The sequence below is a fragment of the Topomyia yanbarensis genome, chromosome 2 (assembly GCF_030247195.1).
Source record: "Topomyia yanbarensis strain Yona2022 chromosome 2, ASM3024719v1, whole genome shotgun sequence".
Classification (NCBI taxonomy): Eukaryota; Metazoa; Arthropoda; class Insecta; order Diptera; family Culicidae; genus Topomyia; species Topomyia yanbarensis.
Genome location: NC_080671.1, coordinates 372,492,865 through 372,514,545, shown reverse-complemented (window position 1 = coordinate 372,514,545; position 21,681 = coordinate 372,492,865). Strand labels below are relative to the sequence as shown.

At 41.8% G+C, this 21,681-nt stretch overlaps 2 protein-coding genes across 5 annotated transcripts in view; one reads left to right on the top strand and one right to left on the bottom strand.

Moving 5' to 3' along the window:
• Positions 1-10,784, top strand: part of LOC131684552 (protein polybromo-1) — a 36,194-nt gene extending 25,410 nt beyond the window's left edge. For 3 of the 4 annotated variants that reach the window (XM_058967540.1, XM_058967542.1, XM_058967539.1), the window contains exons 14-16: positions 6,676-7,101; positions 7,258-7,777; positions 10,301-10,784. In XM_058967540.1, coding sequence (XP_058823523.1) covers positions 6,676-7,101; positions 7,258-7,777; positions 10,301-10,602 — 1,248 coding nt within the window. In that variant the 3' untranslated portion in view covers positions 10,603-10,784. The remainder of the gene's footprint in view (positions 1-6,675; positions 7,102-7,257; positions 7,778-10,300) is intronic. The other variant, XM_058967541.1, reaches the window with a different exon arrangement.
• LOC131684555 (D-aspartate oxidase-like) lies at positions 10,680-21,583 on the bottom strand. Its single transcript, XM_058967547.1, has 4 exons — positions 21,275-21,583; positions 20,080-20,589; positions 19,824-20,023; positions 10,680-10,963 (listed from the first exon to the last, which is right to left on the bottom strand). The coding sequence occupies exons 1-4, from the start codon at positions 21,463-21,465 to the stop codon at positions 10,827-10,829; spliced, it is 1,038 nt and encodes a 345-aa protein (XP_058823530.1). The 5' UTR covers positions 21,466-21,583; the 3' UTR covers positions 10,680-10,826.
• Between the last annotated feature and the right edge of the window lie 98 nt (positions 21,584-21,681).

Here is a 21,681-nt window from a genome sequence, read left to right as displayed (position 1 = left end):
AGAAGACTTCGGGAGATGAGTGCCATAAGAAATTCACCAGCAAGCCCATCCTAACCATCGCCTGGCTGCACCGTGTGAGATCACGGGTCTGGCACGACCCCGGACCGAATATTGACGATAGTTTCTCCCGCACAATAAAGGTCAGTGACCCCTCTTCCCCGAACAGCAGCATAGTGGCAAAATACAGAGAACTTCGTAACCGTAGATACCTACGACGCGCCAAAGTCTACACCGATGGCTCCAAGGCAGACGATGGCGTTGGAGCGGGAATCAGCAGACTGGGGAGTTGACTCCCCTTCCGCAAAACACCCTCCTGTTCAATCTTCACGGTGGAAGTTGTTGCCATTGTAGTGGCATTGGAAAATGAAAACACCGACTCACCAATAGTCATCTTCACTGACTCCTTATCAGTTTTGGTAGCCATCGCTTCCGAAATATCTACACACCCCTTCGTCCAGGCTATCGAAGACCCACCAGTCACACTATGCTAGGTTCCTTGGTACAACGTAATCAAAGGAAACACAGATGCCGACCGTCTAGCCCTACATGACAAACGAGCCGGCACCCGATTCCCATTTACCTTACCGTTCAGGCTAGAGCCTTGTCGTCCTCTATCCGGTTGATCCACCGTGCTCGCTGTGCGCCCCGTCTTCTTGTTCCTGTAGGGTCGCCCTCAAGAACCATCTTCACCGGGTCGTCGTCCGACATTCTTACGACGTGTCCAACCCACCGCAAACGTCCTATTTTTGCGGTATGCGCGATGGTTGGTTCTTCCAGCAGCTGATGCAACTTGATCGGAGTCCATCCAATCACGCGTTGACGCTTCCTACCCAGCACTACAAAGCCGGTTCCCAGCTCGTTAGAAACTAGCCGCCCGATGCCCGCTTTTCCATACCTTTTGTCCTGTCAAACAAGGTTCCAGCAGTGCTACGACTTCAAAGTTGCGTGGTTGGAGTTCGTCGTAGATTATCCTGTCGAAAGCTGGAAAGCAGAGTGACCTGCAGTTCCATGCTCCGAGTTTCCAATCGTAGTCCTTATTTCGTCGCGTAGATCTTTGCCGATTGTTCCGATTCGTATTTTCTTCTGCATTGTTCGTAACGGTTAGTTTTCCAGGGCGGCTTGTTGGGCCTTCCCCAACCCCCCGTCTCGCGGGAGGACCATCGTGTCAGCTCTGTTTAGAGTCCTACGCTGACACGAGGCGATACGTCAACCGCCGCTAACATGGGAAACAGACGCTCGGATGGACTCACCCTCTGAAAAAAGGAATCCCCTTACTGTCAGCATACGACCATGGTCCCACCGGGTTTGGTTACCCTATCTTTCCTATGGTTACTCGTACCCCAGCTGGCACCGCGGGGAGGTAGAGATAGGAGTTAGTGAACAAGAGGCTAAGGACCACTGTGGCGAACCACCGGGTCTATATTACGCGTTACCCAGTCATTTATCAGCCACACGACTCACAGGCCCCAACCACCGATATCTACAGGAGCTTAAACACCAATCTGCACCACGGATTCACCTACCACTGGAGGAGGTCCCAAGGCCACACACCCAAAATTAATGGATCGACCGACAGTTGAACAGACCGGGACAACCGGAAGGAGCAAAAGATACTCTCACGACTTCGGGTGTGGCACACCAGAGTGACCCACGCACACTGCATCTCGAGCGCTCAACACCAGAATGCGAATCCTGCAACACCCGCCTCTCCGTCGAGCACCTCCTCGGCACCTTTCAGGAGCTCGAAAACCTTTGACGGGATCTATATGGGACATACTAGCCAACGACACTGGCCGGAAGGAAGGATGTCCTATTTCTGAAAGACGCCGGCCTACCCGACAGTATATAAACCAACACCAATAAATGAACGCGAGCCTTCCGCCACACTCCCGGGAGCTGTGGGGATGCTTCCCGCGGCACTACGCGACCTGGAGCACCCAATTACCATCTAACCTCCCAGAACAACACTCCAACGACTATCATCAATCACCACCAATGGACCTATGCCACACCACCCCGGCGTTGGAGTAGTCGCCCATGGCCCTATTCCGAAGCATCTACACTGCTCGAAATCACCATTGCTATCCGGCGGTGGCACTGGAAAGAACAGTCAATACCCGACATCATGGGGAATGCCTCATATATATAAGAACCGGAAAGCTCCCGCAACGTCCCTCCTCCACCACCCCAGAGCATCCTCCACCAATAACTGTAGTGTCTACAGATATGGTCAAGTAGGCTAAGAAATGGATTGCTAATAAATCATCATTCAGTGAGTCACTCTTGGTCGTACCTGACGTCTTAAGTCTGGGTTATTACATTGGCGACGAGCGGGAGCTTGAAGAATGTGCTGAGTACTCAAGAATTTCCTCGCGGTCCAGTTTTTCCATTACTAATTGGGAAGAAAAATACTTTGACAGAATGTCCCTAGTAAGTATTTAAAATTTTTGAAATTTTAGTGTAAACCGTAATCAGAACGATCCGTTCGTTTGATTGGCTTGTTTATGATGGGACTCAGGTCCATCTAGAATCAGAACGATCCGCTCGTTTGATTGGTGTGTTTAAGATGGGACGCACGTCCCCGTAATCAGAACGATCCGTTCGTTTGATTGATCCTACCATATGGGTCCCAGGTCGATCCGTAATCGGAACGATCTGTTTTTTTTAATTAGATTTTCTTCACGTCAATGAAAAGAAGTTTTAATAAAACACACCCTTGACAACCTTTGCTAAGAAACATAAAACATAATAATTATGCGATGGTTACTATGATATGTATTCTGGGTAGAAGCAGAAGGACGCTGTTCAGCAAATGATTCGTAACCAACATCACCTGGATCGAACCCAATTATCGCTATAGAACCGCACTAAACAAAACTTAAAAAACGGGATGCAAGGTGCTGGACCAAGGCGAGATGTTAGGTACGCACTAAATATATAAGTCGTTTGACAACCACAGTCCACCTCTGACTAAAACTTAGAAGAAAAAAAAACCTAATGAAGAAAACTAATTAAGTTTATATCATAATGCAAATAGATTTCAATGCACTTTGTGGAAAATAGCGCAAGGAAAACAAGTTTTCACAGAAAATCGTGAAAAGACTAATCTTTTTCGAAGAACAATAGAAGTGTTGAATGATTATTCCTCACACCACATGCCTCTTATGAGAGGTTGAATTTCATCAAATTAAATTCAAACCTTATAACAAATTGGACTATTTTGTTGAACGTCTACGATCATAAGTTGTTTATTATAGATTTGGAGATTAACTGGGTTCACGTACCAAATATCTCTAGTGCGATAGACATATGGATGAGATGATGAAAATTGGTCGCACACTTCAGTTCGTTAAAGCTCGGGTTTAAGAACTACGAAACAAGCCTACATCTGACTCGAAAGATATTTGTGAAAGAAGGTTAAGTGTAACAGCTGTTCGGGAAACCATTTGGGGAATTACTCACGTTCTGAGTCGTGCCGGTTATGTGGAAACTCGGATACTTCGTAACATGTTGGAAGACTAATCGGAAAAGATCCTCAAAACAACTCGGAAAAAGACATACTTGGAGTTGAGCGATACATTTGTCTTAATCAAAACCGACGTGCAACTAGGAAACAGGAAAATATTCGGAAAGTTCATGATATTTCAGAGAAGATCGAAATCCATTATTTGTTCCACCTAGAAGGAAAACAATCATTTGTGATTGACGTAGGTGGAATCAAGATAAAGTTCATCAATACAATTGAACAACAAATTGATCGAATTTTATAGTTAAAATATCGTTCGAGTTTAAAGATATGGGATGACCTTCTTCTTCGCACATACTTAGAATATGATATACTCAAAAAATTTGATTATCTTCAAAAGTTATCTTTGATCCGAATACCTGACGAACAAAGGAAAAGAAAAGCGTTGGAATATCCAAAGGAAAGGCAAAATATTCAAATAGGATGGGCGATCATGTAGTTATTGGCAGCAGGAGTTGAGCAGGGCAGGCATGTAAATAAAAAAAACACCTTTTCCTCCAAATCCGTTTGAGAAGCAAGAGAACAAGATGAAGACAGAACTGGAGCAGGCTTCGTGAAACCAAAAGCCAAACTAAGAAGAGTATTTAATTGAACGATTATTCAGTATATGAATTGAATGATAAAAGATTAAATTACTAATAAAACGAAGAAGAGATGTAGTGTCTACAGATATGGTCAAGTAGGCTAAGAAATGGATTGCTAATAAATCATTCAGTCAGTCACTCTTGGTCGTATCTGACGTCTTAAGTCTGGGTTATTACAATAACGACCGAATTTCATAGCTAACTCACCCAATAGTTGGCTATATGTCACCCTTCAAAAAGTGGCGGATAGGCTTCGCGCGGCCCAAACCAAGACAGCAGTATAATATTCCAACGACAACAAAACCAGAACCTATCGTACTAATTTGAAAATGAAATGTAACTTATAGACTCAGTTTTTTTACGTGGGGAATACAGGCCGCGTAAATTTCAAAATTAGCGTAAATGAAAACCGCGTAAATTTAAAAACCGCGTAAATGAAAACTGCGTAAATTCAAAAATCTGCGTTAATAAAAACCGCGTGAATTCAAAAATCCACGTAAAAAATACCGCGCAAAAAACCTGAGTGTACTCACTTTTAATTAATGGATGAAGGACCGATCTCATCGTGTGCCCTCAAAATGGAGCTGAAAAAGTGGGAGATCACAGCTATAAACAATAATTGGAGTACCATAACTGGACTGCGACAATCAAAGAAATCTATTTCATCTAACGATAAAAAAAGCCTGGAGTTGCTTAGATTAAATAAAAGAGAACTATGCATCATCACAGGACTACTTACAGGACAGTGTCCGAGTAAATATCATCTTATGAAGATTGGTAAACTTACAAAAGATATATGCCGCATCTGCGGATCAGAAAGTGAAACATCACAGCATTTGCTCTGCGAATGCAGTGCACTGATGCAACGCAGACTTATAGTCCTCGGTAAAGGAATACTGGAGCCTTTTGATATTTGGACTGCAAATCCCAAACAGGTAATAAACTTCATCCGAAGTGTAGTGCCTAGTTGGGAAGAGTGTGTATTTCAATAAAGACAATCATTCATCAATAGTGATATGTCATAGTTGATAGTAGACTTAGATTAAGGAAGGGGCATACCACGATAGATCTAAATATTGGTCGCAGTGGTCCGTCTCCAACAAAAAAAGGACCAATCTGGTTAAAACCCAAATAAACAAACAACATGATTAGGACTCATCAACCGTCGGGATGGTTCGAGGTTAAATACTTTTCTAGAAGATACAAGATAGCAGGTAGATGGTGGAAGATAGAAGATAACAGTTTGTTTATTATAGAATGCTCTTATACAACAGTATTAAAGTTATCCACACTGCGGCAGTAGTTAGAAGATAGAAGAAAGAAAACAAAAATGAAGATAGAGGAGATATAAGATAAAAGATACCAGATAGAAGATTGCAGCTAGAAGATAGAAGATATATGATAGAAGATAGAAGATCTAAGATAGAAGATAACAGATAGCAGATTGAATATTGAAGAGGTAAAAGATAGAAGATAACAGATAGAAGCTAGAAGATAGAAGATATATGATAGAAGATCTAAGATAGAAGATAACAGATAGCAGATTGAAGAGGTAAAAAAAGATAGAAGATAACAGATAGAAGATAGCAGATTGAAGAGATAGAAGATAACAGATAGAAGCTAGAAGATAGAAGGTGGTAGATGGTGGAAGATAGAAAATAACAGCTTGTTTATTAAAGGATGCTCTAATACAAGAGTGCTAAAGGTATTAAATTTGAAGAGGGTTTAATGCAGCATTCCCAAGATATATTTAGCATCAACTAGAATGCCAATAAACTATCTTTTGGTTTTATGGAGGTTAGAAAACAATGTCTTAAGAAGGGGCTCAATAGTCTTATAAAACTGCTCATAAGATTAATTACGCTCATGAAGTTTTCTTTAAGCTCTCTTAAAACGCGTCAATTATATAAAACTACACGATAAAGCTGTCATAAAACTTATATACAATCAATGAGTATTTGAATTGTCACTTCGGAAGAGTGAATGTAGACGATGTCGCAATGCTTAACAGGAGCCATACTATACCCTAGTTCAAATTAATATCAAGATAAGTAGAGATGAAAACATGCTATATGTTGGACACATCTCAATAATGGGTCAAAACGGTTTAGTTAGCAAATTTGGTACTTTATTTTAATTTAGAAAAGTATTAATAACAGTAGATACCGTTTTTTAGAATTACTTTGTGTTTGTATTTCGGATATGTCGCAAATCAGGGCTGTAATGGTAATATGTTTTGGTTTATGTTTAATAATATAGTTGAGTCTTAAACACATTTTAGGTTCATATTTTAATAAACTAATCTCATGGCGTTTTCGTTCTTAGTGATACTTGTTGATGTAGTAGTCAACCTGCTAACATTGATTCTCGGTTTGTTAGCATTTCTCCTCGATGGAAAAGTTCACCTAGCTAAATATGAAAACGCCACAACTTAATATTTTTATAATCACTATAACTATAACCATTCCATTATCCAACTACCATCACCAACTCCACTAAGCTCTCACTCAGTTGTAGAATAAACACGCACACGTTTCGTTATCCGTTCTTTCACCATCGTTCCAGGAATGCAAAGAAGAATTCGGAATTATTGATGACTCGATCGATGGCCCGCCATCGATCGGTTCGGATGTGGTGGCCACGGCATCCCCGGTACCACCAACTACGACGAGCACCCCGCAAGCTTCCGGCAAGAAGGGCAAACAAGGTGGACGAAAGTTGGTTACCGGGTACATTTTGTACTCTAGCGAACATCGAAAAACGATCGTCGCCAGCAATCCGGAAGCCACCTTCGGTGAAGTGTCACGCATTGTCGGTAATGAATGGCGTACACTGCCGGACCAGGTGAAGACAACATGGGAGCAGAGGGCTTTGAAAATGAACGAAGAAAGTGCCGCCAAATTCGCGGCGGAAACAGGAGAAGGACATTGTCCCAGCCCGGCACCGACCAAATCGGAAGGACCAATCGTTCAGGAGATTGTCACAAATCATGTAAAGATGTTTGATTCTCTATTTAAAGTTGTATGTGTGAATCGGTTAAATTCGGCCCTGATGTTTCCGTTTTGAGTGTCTGCTTTTAGTTCAACTTTTTTCGCTCACAATAATTACTGTTCCTCCTCTGACGTAAAAACCACTTTTTTCCTGCAGGTTTACGAATGCAGCTGGGAAAAGTGCGACTATCAATTTGAGGATCCGTTCGATTGTGTGGAACACTGCATCACTGACGTAACCGGGTGCGTCTATAAGACATTCATGAAAGCCAGCGAGCCGGAGTTTTTCTGCATTTGGCGAAACTGTGTCCGTTTGCGGCGAAATATGCCAGCGTTCCCTCACATGCAACGTCTGGTGAAGCATGTCCGTGAAGTGCACTTGACCAAGACAGTCGGTAAACTTGTACTGCCGCAGGATCGCAGCAAGAACTTTGTTGCCGCTAAACGGCAATCTATTTCACAACCTCACCCATCGACCGTGAAACAACAACCGGTTCCAGTCGGCACCGGAAGTCCAGGATTACCACCAGCAGCATCAGGAACCACATCCAGCAGCACTGCCTCGAGTGACGCTGGGGGTCCGGCGGCTCCCGCTAGCCAGACACAACCAAACGGGGCTGCCGGTGCGGGTGCGAACAATCAGTCAAGTAATTACATTCCTGCGTCGTACTATAATTGTGAGTTTTGGTTTGTTGTGTTTATTTTTTATTTTGCGAATGGTAGGGCTTTTTAGTATGTAATGCATGAGGATGTTTTATAATTCTTGCGATTTGATTCTGCGAGGGGAAAGGACGTGTTGTACCTTAATCAGAGTACAGTTGCATTCGAAGGTACGCTATCCCGGACGGACAATATGCGGCCTTCAAAACATCGTGTGTCCCTCCGGAATAAAAACCCAGTAATTGCAGAATCATGAATTAAATGCAAAGCATAACTTCAACGATCTAATCTTCTACCCTGTGCCCAGAATGGCATCATGTCAAGAAAGTTCCGCTCTTACATCACAAATGAAAGTTTACGTTATTAGTAATTCTGCCGCGGAGTCAATGTTCTAAAATGCCACCGGCGAATTTTAATATTTTTTTTTTGTAAAATGATTGATATAGCGTAAAATTTCAAATGCATGCCTGTTGAAATGCTACTAAACTATCTATCTCAGCATTTGATTTATTTTTCTGGAGATTCAAAACGAAAATTTGGGTTGGGGCTTTGTCACTAAAGCAGTGGTCTTATGTTCAATTGTAACTTGCGACTATAGGGTGGGTGAATGGAGAACTGTGAGTCTATCACATACAGCTGGAGTTACATCAGATGTTGCTTCAAGCTGTCCTCAAACTCTATTCGGCAGTTTTCACGCCGCCACCCGCGTTATGGCTTGGTAGGGCCAAACTGGCATCGAAGGGAGCCAATTAAGGTTGTCTGACGTATTCTTGATGGTCACATCATTACCGTTTCTGCATTAGAATCGACAGACGGCCTTAGTTCATTGTAGGATTAGGGAATCTTTATAAAATTATATTTAGCGTCTTTTTCACTTCAGATAGTTTATATTCGAGCTTGTAGATCCCAGATGAGCAGCGGTAAGCGAGTTTTACAAGAGGGAATGAGACACTTACTACCATTGAAATCAAATCTAAGTAGCACTAACAAACGTGTAATTTCAGGATTTATACGGGATGGCGCTCGGCTTGTGGCCTTCGTCTGGCATTGTCCATTCTCATTGGTTTGAAAGTTTTCTTGGCTGGTTGCTAGATATGTGCTCCTACTTGCAAGTTGATCAATTCGCTTGGGTGGGGGACCTGCTAGTTGTCGACTTTTTTGACCTTAGGTATGAGACTAGTTCAGGAAAGGAGTGCACAACTGGCACTTAAGAGATAGTTAATTATTCAGGACTTGATGGTTATTTAACTGAACCAAGCACACCGGCTCTCAGAAATGATAAGCATCCCTTTCGGATTGGTGTGATCTGTTCGAGTCGAACCAGGCGGACATTCGGTTCGAGCAAACTTTATGGGGAATAGTGGATAAATATTTCTTATGTCCTTAATGGGCAGTGATTCTCTTTGTGAAACCCTAAAATACCTCCACTCGTCTAGCTACTCAACACAATGATAATATAAAACCGAGGATTTGCCTGGTCCATAACATAATGAATTCGTATATCGACGAGAACAGGGATAATCGAATTCTGTTATAAGATAGGGATGAAACAGCACAGTTGTTCTTTCACTATATTAAACAAGCAGAGTGATATTACAACATGCTAATTCAATCTGTTGCAACAACTATTTAAACAATCATTAATACACACTAGAACAGAAATAATAACTGGTAGAATAGCTGAAGGGAATTTAGTATTCGTGGACATTACGGTTGACAGCGCTCTCTGATTTACTTAATAGTCGATTGATCCGCTTTAGACCTAGGGGGCCCAAGATGAGACCGTGAAGAAGACAGAAGCATAATGAATGTGAAGTTTTAATTGCATCACTCACGACTTAGCACACGTTATTAGGAGCAGGATACCTTGAACTGGACAAAATTGAGGACTTGACGTTGCACACTTTGAGACAAAAGGCGCAAAATTTAGGCTTCCTCCCGAAAACCGGTATTTACTTGGCAGACAGTTGTCAGTTCGTTCGATTTTGAAAATTTTGTCTCGCGGGACGGACCGAGATCACTTAAGTTATAAGCTGCAGTCCTATCAGCCAGCAGAAACATATGATTTGCGATTATAGGCAGTATAGATGTCATTCAACAGTACACGGTAGCGGAGATCACACAGATGATAAAGTAGTGGATTTAGGTTCAAATTCTCTCTGTAGGCACAAACGTTCAAACCACATACTTCGTACGTTGCAGATAAGGCATCTAGAGTTCATCTACTGGATAGAAAATGCTTTAGGAACGTATACTATCTTAAATCGATAATTAGTCCGAAGTTGGGCATTCTGCCAATCGCTCGTGACGATGTAGCTAATTACTATACATTTCTCATATACGAATCCGCGTCGAATTGCGATAAAAGAGTATTTTTTTCTGATTTTATAAACATTTTTTATTTATTTTTTTTGTCCTTTCTCAAGGCATCTTAAAGTGGATAGAGTGTTTTCCCATCAAACAGTAAACTAGAAAGCATGCTTTTTCACCCAACTCCATTTCCTTTCAACCGTCTTATCAAAATTCTTCTCATTATACAGTCGTTCCAGCGCCACCAGCCGAGCCGCTGTTTGTCACCGTACCGCCTCGACCGCAACGCGTTCTTCACTCGGAGGCTTACATACGCTATATCGAGGGATTGCAGAGTGGTTCGCAGTATATAACGCCCTGGCAGAAGACGCTGACGGCAACCCGCGAAAACATCCCGAATCAGGACGTAAGTCGCCTACCGACGCACTGGCTCGGCAAGAAGGGCCGCGACAAACCGGAAGCGGTGGTCGATGCTCTCTGGCAGCTGCGTAGCTTCCTGATGAAAGACGTCGTTCAGTTTGATCGATTTTAAATCTCATTTCGTAAGATACATAGAGCTAAAAAGCAGTAGGACAATCTTTCTTTCCCGGAAGGATAATAGTATAACCGTACGGTAAGGAACGTATATACATTTTATTGTCTATATTTAAACATTATGGTCCACAATGTAAAAAGTGTGGATAATATATGCATTTGACGTACCTATTATGTTAAGGGAGTTAATGTAACCTGATTAATCCGAATGTGTCCGACGGCTTAAAGCTTAGACCTCGTAGTACTATCGAAACCCAAGTCTTGACTAAGTTGAAGAACTTCTGTTCCGCAGCCCCAGCAAAGTGTCACGCCGCAACCACCGTGGCCGTAGTTGTGAATGATCGGTACAGTTCGCTCCCCTGAAAGTAAGGTAGATAATATAAGGTTTAGTTGCCCCTGGGTCTTTGATGGTAACACGTGTGGTGAATGAGAATTTAATCTAGATGTGTTTTCGGCTGTCACTGAAAGAACTTTTCAAGAATATCGAAGATCCTGATTCGCAGCATTTTGTCAAATCTGCTGCTTACAATTCATTATCTCCTTTTATATTGATCGGATTATAGCATTTTGTTTTTGCTTTACGCGTAATTGCATAAGACTTTAAAATGTGGGAAACTCATATTGTAGGGTCATTTTTGCATTGCATGTAATTATTATTTATTTCCTAGCGCCAGCCACGCAGGGAACCAGAAGTCTCAGATGGACAACGCCAAACAAAGAAGAGGGGACTCAAGGAAACTTAAACCTTAACCAGGGACCAGGGGAGAAACGAAGGAATCACTCATGGCGCAGTAGAAACAAAATGTGGGTTGTGTGAAATGCGTTGATCATAACTCCAGCCTTAGCTACCGTTCGATCGCTAAAACTATTGGAATTGGGGTTATCCACAAGCACTTCCCAATACATATCTGAATACGGAGGAGGTCAGCCAGATTAGAAATGAGTATTGGGACGGTTTGTGGAGCGAAACGCCAGAAACAATGTTAAGCCGCTATTCACACAGAATGCAACTCTCAGGTTGTGCTGGATCACTGTTTAGATGAAGAAACTGCCAAATTCTTAATTAAAGAGCAAGACTACTGAAAGACTCTTGACAAGAGGCTTACGGTTGTGGAATGTTATAGTGCCGAAGACACGATTGGAATGAAGCCAATTAAATAATCGAAGCCCAGAACAGCGTATCGACCGCTGGATGGAAGCACCTGTATCGAAAGGACACTGAAAATCTAGCCACCTTCACCTTCGAAGTGGATGTCATCTCCTGGGAGAGATTTGAGCGACGGAATTTTGAGATTGAATTTGGATACGGTCAGAAGGTTAATCTGAAGGCTTTCACCAAAAAGAGGAGAACGCCATACTGAACAACAAACTTATCGCAAGAGACTCCATGGTTACAGAAGAATCGGATCCCTCACCATGTCAACGAGCCTCTATCAAGGTCCAGCATAAAGACGCGAGAACATCTCCGACCATAAATGCTTCGAAACGTGGACCCAGAAAATGTAAACGTAAGGAATCTCAAGTACCTGTACTCCTTAAGCTGGGATAAAATGCAAGAAAAAAATGGGATAAGGGAAGAAAAATCAACAGCCAGGAACACCAAATCAGACACTCATCACCTCGAAAAAGACGTGCATAATCAAATGCATATGAAGTAACCTTCAGCGTGCAAAAGAAGCTTCTGATGGCCTAAGCAGAATGGAATGTTTGTAAAGGTATCGATAGGAATTCGATTTATCCAAGAACTATGGACAGCAGAAGATCGTCTTCTCGGACTTCCAACACAAAGATGTAAGTTGCTTTACTGTAAAGACAAAGGTCGCCCTGCTCTTTGAGAACCTCATTAGATTCATTTCATTAACCAAAAATATTTCCAGGGACCTAGTGTCTGCAATTGTATAAATTCCAGCAGAGAAAAGACATCAAACGGTTGTCGTTGCCTCAGCCTAACTGAAAAGTTTGGTTAACTATTGCAATTAGCGGAATATTTACCAAATTATCGACTGCGATGCAAATACTCATCTTGTGATATGGGGTATCAGCGACACGAGAGAATGTGGTGAGCACCTCTTTGAATGTTTTAATTCATATGACTTGCAAATTCTGAACCATGGCAACACCCATACGTATAGCAATGATGGTTTGGACAAGAATGAGGTTCTGGATTTAACCATTTGCTGTCTTTGTCAGTTCTAAGGTCAGTAAATGGCACGTGTTTGTAGAGCCGCTCTTATCGGACCACGAAGAGGACAGTCCCGAAGAACGTATCTATCTGGGGTGTTTCTAGGTCAATGTCAAAGACTTCAAAGAACTAGACGAAATTATCACAATTACTGCGTACGAAACGAGTTGTCAACCAACCAAACGTGCTATGAAAAGAGAAGTCCCCCCAGTGACTAAAGATCAATTAAGAACCCATCATGGCTTTCACCAAATATAACAAAATCAGTAGGACATCTAAGAGAAAATCCGGGAGAGTTGTTTGCGAGGAGGCGGATAATTTACCTATGCGAATCGTATCCGGCTGATTCTCAGTAAATATAACTCTAATGAGATTGGTACATTGACTCACATAACGATGATCAAAAGGGAACGCTTGAGTTGCTTATGAGTACTCACATCCATATGTCAACGGATCAATGGATCTGAGTCGGAAAATCGTCTCAAACACATGCGCTACGATCGCTGCCGAATATTCTATTACCACATCTGGTACGGATCTTTAAGCAGAGCAGCTACACCATAGGCATAGGGTATGTGCCACTATGCTGGAGGCAAGTCAGGGTGGTGTTTATACCCAAGAAAATGCTTCGCAAAATAATGAATATGCAGTGTTGCTCTTAAATGACATTGAGGGAAACTTCAACAATAGTGCCTTCGAATCGCTTCGTCGTTCGGCTGAATGTCTACTGTCGAGTGAATCGCAGAAATGCTGCTGGACTGTGACAGCGTCGGCGATACAGACCATGAGTACCACTAGAGGCTTACTTCAAGAAGGAATACTATCATCTCTTCCGCGGTTCTTGGTTGTGGACAGCTTCCTCAAAACCCTGGTCTGGAATTGTAAGGAACGAGCTACGCTGACAACGTTGTTATCATTGCTAGGGACAAGGATAAATGCCCCAAAAAGCATCAGAAGCCATTTGCAAGAAAAAGGAAAGTCAACCTATCTTGAAATGGTGAATACTTCCCAGCGTCCAAAAGCTCCTATCTCATGCCTCACGTGCGTCTATTGATGCCACGTAATCTGTAAGCCGGTGTCGACTGTGTACACTCAGGCAACTAGACTAGCGAAATTCTTATTTTCATTACCGCGCCTTATGAAATTCAATGTTGTCACTTGTGCGAAAAAAAGTTAAGCAAACACAAAAGTGGCGCCTATAATAATTATTGTTGACGAACTGAAGCTAATCGCAGATTTTCTGAACGGCGCACCCGACGTTGGAGATATTTCGACGTAAGTCAAAGTAATTTTTCTGAATTGATTTATAAAAATAATAATGCATCTTCTTTTCAGGCGCAAAAATCACAACCACTTTCAGCAAGATCGAATTTTCCAGTGCAATCGGAACCGTTCACGCGAAGGTTGACACTAACCAGTTGTGGTCCTGGATCTGCGCAGAAGAACGTAAGTAGAATTGAAAAAGCTTGACAGGAGAAAATTTTATATTGGCGTTCTTAACAGGGTTTGGCTCGAAAGAAGCTGAATCCGTAAATGTTTCTCATCCTGAAAGGATTTACAGCAAGCTGAGCAAACGGATTTCGAGCAGGTTTGATACTCCAACTATATTTTATAGTTATATGAATATACATTTGGTTTCGATTTATTTTTTCTATGGGATACTACCACGGAAGAATGTTTAGATATAGCGGTGATCCATACCAGTGTAACAAAAGTTTTTAACACAAATTTCGAGGAACCTTTAGATTCGAAGCTGATGCGTAATATGCGGTTAATCAAAATAACTTAAATGATTATTATTTTTACTTCTTTATTATTGTAGAGTACGCCATTGGAATATGAACTAAACTATGCAATCAGCAATAATCTACTTAATTGCAGTCAAACAGCAGTTGTGAACGAGATTGATATAGATGACGAATTTTCATCTTCTCTGTATGAAGACGCAACAAATCAGTGTGGGGTATTTACAAACAATGAGAGAAAAGTGAAATAATTTCTAAAAAAACTTTCTTCCGTAATAGCTAACATCAACAAACCAGATTTTCAAGGAAAAATCGGTAAACTATATACGATAAAGTTATTGCAGACCACTGAAACGCATTCTTTATCGGATGCTGGAAGGAGGTTAGTTGTAGATACTGTTGCAAGGTACCACATAAACTTAAACCGCAAAAGTTCTGCCGAAGCCGTAGATGATTTGAGGGAAGTTGTTGGACTGTTCAAAAAGGAATGAAAGGTAATGGTTAATAAGTTGCACCACTGATAGTATCATATACGTTTATGTATATGCCTTCTGCAGTACTAACGAAATGAGTAGGCGCAAGTGAGCGCTTTAACCCAATCGTAGTCAGAACTAAACACTCGGAGGTGTCCGTGATGTGGGGATCTCCAACAAGATACCACGTAACGAACAATCAAGTAGGACTTCGCTCACTAGACCGGTTGTCCTCTATACGGCCACGAAACCTGGTGTATGTAGGCGGAGGACCAACGCGATCCTATTGTTATCAAACGTAAGGTGTTGTGAACGATTTACGGTCGGGTGCAGATGAAAGACAGAATCTGGAGACGGCGTTTCTTGGACAACCATCCATCGTTTGCAAAGCGAAAATTGGATGGCTACGGTTGGCTGGGTATGTTGTCAGAATGGTGAACTACAAGCCGGTAAAAATTGTTTCTCGAAACGTATCCGACGGGTACAAGTAGGAGTGATGGATTGACCGAGTAAACTGGAGCCGACTGGATACAGCAAAGGGCATCACGGCTTGGTAAGCTTTAAGTAACCTGAAACCGCCTTATCTGAACGAAACCACTAGTGAATTAGCAACGGAAGTAAAGTATTGTGGAGTAATAAGAAAGGGTGCTGCGATCAAAAATTGGTCATTGACGTTGTACTCCCTATACTTGCAGCTATTAAAGCCAGTTGCCTACCATACCGCAACAGAATGTATTGTTCACCGGTACCTGGTAGAACAGAGTGTTGGCAAACAGCGTTGAATGAAATAAATTATAATCTGGGGCAGCGCATTAGAAAGACGAAGGAAAGGCACGGAAAAAAATTGTTATCGCTCGCCCATGCACAATCCCCAAAGAAAGCAAAGTGCTCCCCGCAGATCATTGACAAGTTTGTGATACATTTCTCGTCCCCTCTACCATCACAAGCAGAGCTGGATCTGAACAAGGGATTAAATTTTACATTTCTTTCGTATAGCCCACCTGCTGAAACAGTGAATAATGTTGAAAGCGCCATACAGTACAACAGTATCACGTTGAAGTCAGCCATATGTCATGATCTCGAGCAGGGATGCTTGAAGCACAGTACGAGAGCCTAAAGCGGCCATTACACGTTCAATATTTTTGTCAATACTAGAGAGTATTGACAAAAGTATTGTACGTGTAATGGAAAATTTTTTATTGACGATGTGGATTTCAAACGGGACTGAAATATTGTAACAATATCGTCAATACTGGTATTGACAAAAATATTGAACGTGTAAGGGCCGCTTAACACGAGCTGAGTAGCCACTTTGAACGAACCAAAAGCAATAAGCAGTGACACCGCTCGTGCTAGGTAACCTTCGTGCTCGAGCACAACGAGTTAGCACCATGAGCTAGCTCGGTAAGCTGACACGAGCAAGCTCGGTGTGCTAGCTCAGTGAGTCCTCTACATAAGCAACATCGAGCCCGAAACCGGTCGACAAAATGGTAAATTTTTAATCCTTTTACAGTTAGTAAGGTCAATAAGTGTTGTGTCTTGTTATGCTTCGCGTTCTTGGGAGTGTGCTTTAAAAAAGCTGCACACCCTTCATTTAAGATGTATTTGCTCTTCAATTGTAAAAATGGCGTCGAAGCAAGAGGAACAACCGTGTAAAATTTTACTCGCACATCGCGAAAATCTGAACTACTCGCACGCCAAGCTAGTGCAATTATTGAATGTGGCAAAATCTACTGTCGCCAACGTAAGAAATATGTATGGAAAACATTTGTCGACAGCCAGAAGGACTGGTTCGGGGGGAAATCGAAAGCCAGTGACCAAAAAAACGACGAACAATGTGGCCAGCTATTTCCCAACTTCTCCGTCCAAGCTGGGAGTGTCGGTTACAATCGTGCAACGAGTTAAAAGCCCGAACCGGACTATCGACTGATGTTCTGGCATCACTGGCAGTCGCACCAATGCGTATCGAATTGACAGATGCAACAAATTTGTTGTCATGCTGACAGACGACGAAATGCATCACGAATGTAGAGCGAGGGAAATGTCAGAGACAACATAAGTAAACAAACAACATAAGAAGGAAAGCAGGATAGAAAAAGACCATTTTGAAAGTGATAGTAGTAGAATAGTAAAATACGTTGGAGTAAGAAATTAGAAGTTGTGAGCAAGGAAATTATTCGGATAGCGGATAGATTGCAGATTAAGCTGTACTTAAGAAACTAAGATCCAGAATACATACGCGGAGGCAAACACTGGACAAATACGAACGGTACAGTTGAGATTATCAATTCCGAGATAAAACGAAATAAATTGCGATAGACAGCGATAGAGGAAGGAAAAGAGGAAGCTGTAAAGTAAGGAGAACAAACAATTGTGAGTAAGACAAATAATCGATTATTTACGGAAAATTAAAATAAAGTTATTTAGTTTGATCTGCACAGTAAAAAAGGCGGATTTTCAAAAATCTTGTTTTCGCCTGCCGTCCGAACAACTGACAAGAAGGTGGTGACTTAAAATTGTGACACAGAGAAAAGACATATAAGCTAGAACAAACATTCCCGGAAAACCTGTGTAAACATTTAAATGAAAATACGTTGAAAATCACCATCGCATGCGTGGGTCACCCTTGTATCCAAGTTTGCACACAAGTCCCGTATAGAGATTGCTGGCCGATCGAAGAGCCGGCCAGTGGCAATTTGTCATTTCAAAGCGACAGTTTTATTTCTTGCACAAGATTAAAACTTTACTTGTATGTCTGTTCTCAGTTATTGAAACAAGTCGGCCAGAGACCGATCGCGGAAGCATTACAAGAAAATGCTAACAAAGTTTTATTGCGTGGTACAGGATAACAAAATCTACGTAAAGCACTTTAAACAGCTCCATGAACACGGATATTTAGCGTCGACTAGAAGAGGAGAGATGACAGATTTTCAAACACATTGAGCTGTAGAAGTTCGCAAAGAAATATTTCGTGTGGCATGCCATCTGTTCCTGTGGCTTGAAGAGTAACATTTACATCGCAATCATGAACAAACAACTAGGATATATATGTGCAGAAGTGCCTGGAAAACGCATGTTACCTTTCCTCAAGCAACACAATTGTTCCGTTCTGTTTCTTGCTAGTACCGAAAAAAGGCCATGGAGTAGTATGCCGAGAACAACTTATAAGTAGTGTCCAAGGACATCAACCTTCCCAACAAGCCAGAGCGGCGACCTATAGAAAAATATTGGGCAATCGTCAAACGGAACCTCAAGAAGACGCGAAAGACAATTGACTAATCCATGTGCAGTTGTGTTGGTGCGAGATTGAGGTTGAATCGGGGGGAATTTTTGCCAAATCAGGTTAAATCAGATGGCGAACTGTAAACATCGTGTTATATGAATGTTGTCTATACACATTATAACTGTGTTGGTGTCCTAGACTTCAAATAAGTCAATTGTCAGCAAGATGAAGTTCAAGGCAAACTGGCGTTCTGCGGCAAGGAATTTGGCCAAGGAGGCTGTGCAACTTGATGGAATGAATCAAACGAAAGATCCGATAATTTGCACTCGCTGAAAAGGAAGCTTGAGTGAATTTTTTTTCTTATGTATGAATTGAACTTGCAAACGAAACATGATTTAATTTTTTAATAAAAAAGTTGACCGATTTGCACACAGTAGTCTTGTTTGATAAATTTTTGATCGTGGCACCCTTTAGCAGTACCCCCAAAATAAAATTGGTTGGCTCGGTTGGCACAAGAATTTGACAGTTTTGCTGCTTCAATTAGGCAATCCATGAGACGTTTCTGATCAGCTGATTATTTCTTGTTTACCTCTTCTGACGTTACTCCGAGGGGTGCGACGTCCGACAATATCGTTGATTCGGTCCAACATCAAACGAATCGGACTAACGAAAGATGCTTGTCGGACGAGTTTTTCTGTTCGCAGGAGTAGATTTGTTGACAGAACCCACCGCTGAATTGTCAAACAAACGTCTAATGGATTGCCTAATTGAGTTCTTTGCGACCGGTTTCACGAACACTAATGATGTTTCCTGGTTGAAAACAATCCCATTTACTTTTGCCGTCTTTGTTTATTTTCCACCAGCTTGTAATGTAGTATTTGTGTCGAACGAACTGAAACATGCTTTATGAAATGGTTTTCCAAAATACATTTCTCAACCTTTAATAACGATGGACGCAATCCTATAAATCGCTCCCCAAACATTGACAAAAATGTGATTTGAAAATCGTAGAGCTGCTCAGATTGACGAAGGAATATCCTAAATTGATGTTTAATAGATCCGAGATTAGTGGGCCAAAATTCGAAAATAATGAATATGTGCATAACTCTATTCGAAACAGAAAACTCTCAAATAGCATTTCTGTAGCAAACAAGAACGACTATTTCCGTAAAGTTTAAAAACGGCTTGATTATAGACTTGTACACTATACTATACTACTATCATTTCCGTAGAAACCCCGCGAAGAAAAAGGAATTTGCTACCGCTTGAAAGCGTTGAAATGCTTCATAATACTTTCGTATTATCCCGTACCCCGCGCATGTTTAAAAAACATCCTACAGTAATCAAGAGGTTGTGAAACTGATAACGAGAGATTGAATCGTACCAACGCTTCTATAAAAACTTAGAGGCAAGCACCGAACAACAAGTCCTATCAATTCTAATCTGATCGTACAATTATTTTGGTTTTGTAACAGCTGATTTTGTTTTCACATTATCTGTCAATTCCGTGTAGTTAGGCTGCTATGTCCATGCAATTTAAACTATTATTGCAACAGAATGATAAACCCAAATTGCTGAAAATGGTGATCGGCTTACCTGTTTTGTACTGTTCCAGTTCTAGTCGTACCGTGCTTCGTCCTGGACGTAATCCAACCCACTCCTTAACTCTGGTGGCTTTCTTAAGACTCGGGAGCATGCGTTCACATCCGTCGAAAATAAATTTACTATCTTCTTCACTGATGTTTCGGTTGAAGTCATTCATCTGGTGTGTTCCTCCGAGGATAACTGTTTCTGAACTGAAAAATAGCACACTATATAATCGAATCGATTCGCGATTGTATTCCTAACCTACTTTGGAATCACATAGTTCCCATCATCGCTATCGTCCAGAATGATTTCGAACATCCAGGGGGCGCACACTCTCGCTACTTGACCCCGAATGGGTAGGACATCCTTATCGCCCAGCATTTCCAGTGATCCCAGTCCTGTACAGTTTACGATCAAATCTACCTTTCGATTGCTCAGCACACTATCAATACTCTGCACCTTTGCTTGGACAAACTTGCCACCGACATTAACGAACCGATTGAACAGATACGGTAGCAGTCCGGACGGCTCGCATGTGAACGTTGCAAAGTGATATCCTCCGGTGTAGTTACGACCGTGCTCGTAACTCAATCGATTCAGTTCGGCTTGGGAAAGTTTCTGGCATCCGAATACAATGTCCTTCCAGGAGGGTTCCGGGTAGCCTTGCGGGTTTGTCGTAAGTCGTACGCATGGCTGCAGACTGACTCCGACTCGTGACGCAAGGCCGTTCTGCCACAGTTGGTGGAAAAATACGTGTGTGGCGGTTGACCATTTGCTGAAATTGGTTAAAGTTGAATTAGGATTTGTTCTATAGAATTAAGATAAATTTCGTTTGGGTCAGGGTGATCAAGAACACGAAAAGATGGCTTAAGTAGGCTCCGCCTTTCTTGTAGTTGCCGGATTTTAGGGACTGTTTTGTTGTTTTTTTCTGTTAACATACAGTAGCTTCAAGACTCGCGATATTAAATTTAAAAAAAAAACTTCAAGCATTTCCATTCAGTCTTTCCTTTTCGCGGCTGGTTTTAATTCTAAAATAGGGAGGTCATTCAGCCTCATGAAATTTTTGCGCAACTCAACGATTATGGGTTTATTGATTGAAATTCATGATTTAACCACTAATCGATTCAAAAACTAATAACATTAACACAGTTAGCAACAGTACACGATTGCGAAATTTTACAGTGTTGGGATAAAATATACTTTTGTATGTTGCGTTTCCCAAACAGAGCCCTCCAAATGGCGCTCCTAACTGGCAAGCCAATCGCATCACTTCACTGTATTATTAAAGGCCTGAACTCTCTATTATCATTTCAGTGTTTGGTTTACTTTCTACCGAAATTCATTTCGAAATGACTTTTCATTATTTTTTCGACCAGGGCACCTTGACACATTTTGCATCATATAACGGCACAGAAAAATGTCAAATATCGATAGGTTCTACCAGAGTCTTATCAACTTACACAATTTTATGATCCGGCGTGTTCCCACAGTAGTATGGTCCCCACAGCCCAGCCGATCCGTCACCGGTTGTGGCCGGCGTAACATCCTCTGAGATCAGCGTCACACTGGCCGCGCCGTAATAATGCTCAGCAAGCTGCACGGCGGCGCACAGTCCATTCACACCCGCACCAAGTACGACGATTTGATGCATGATTAGATCACTTGGAAAATGTATTCAGCACTACGAAGAACGTACAGACCGGTACTTACGCTTCCAAGTCTATCTCATATTACTGACTCATTCGATAGCCGAACGCAAACTGATACTGTAGCTCGGTTCGAAATGCAAATTTAAATCAACTGCCTTATCAAAGTTTTTCTTACCGCGCCAATATCAGGTGCTGACGCCTCGAGCCGGACCAATCGA

What these genes read in the sequence shown, in the direction of transcription:
- LOC131684555 (XM_058967547.1), bottom strand. Translation starts at nt 21,465, where the DNA reads ATGCATCAAATCGTCGTACTTGGTGCGGGTGTGAATGGACTGTGCGCC. An exon ending in GGGAACTATGTGATTCCAAA is followed by an intron (nt 20,024 to 20,079) that starts GTAGGTTAGGAA and finishes GCTATTTTTCAG; the next exon opens with TTCAGAAACAGTTATCCTCG. An exon ending in ACTGGAACAGTACAAAACAG is followed by an intron (nt 10,964 to 19,823) that starts GTAAGCCGATCA and finishes CCTTACTTTCAG; the next exon opens with GGGAGCGAACTGTACCGATC.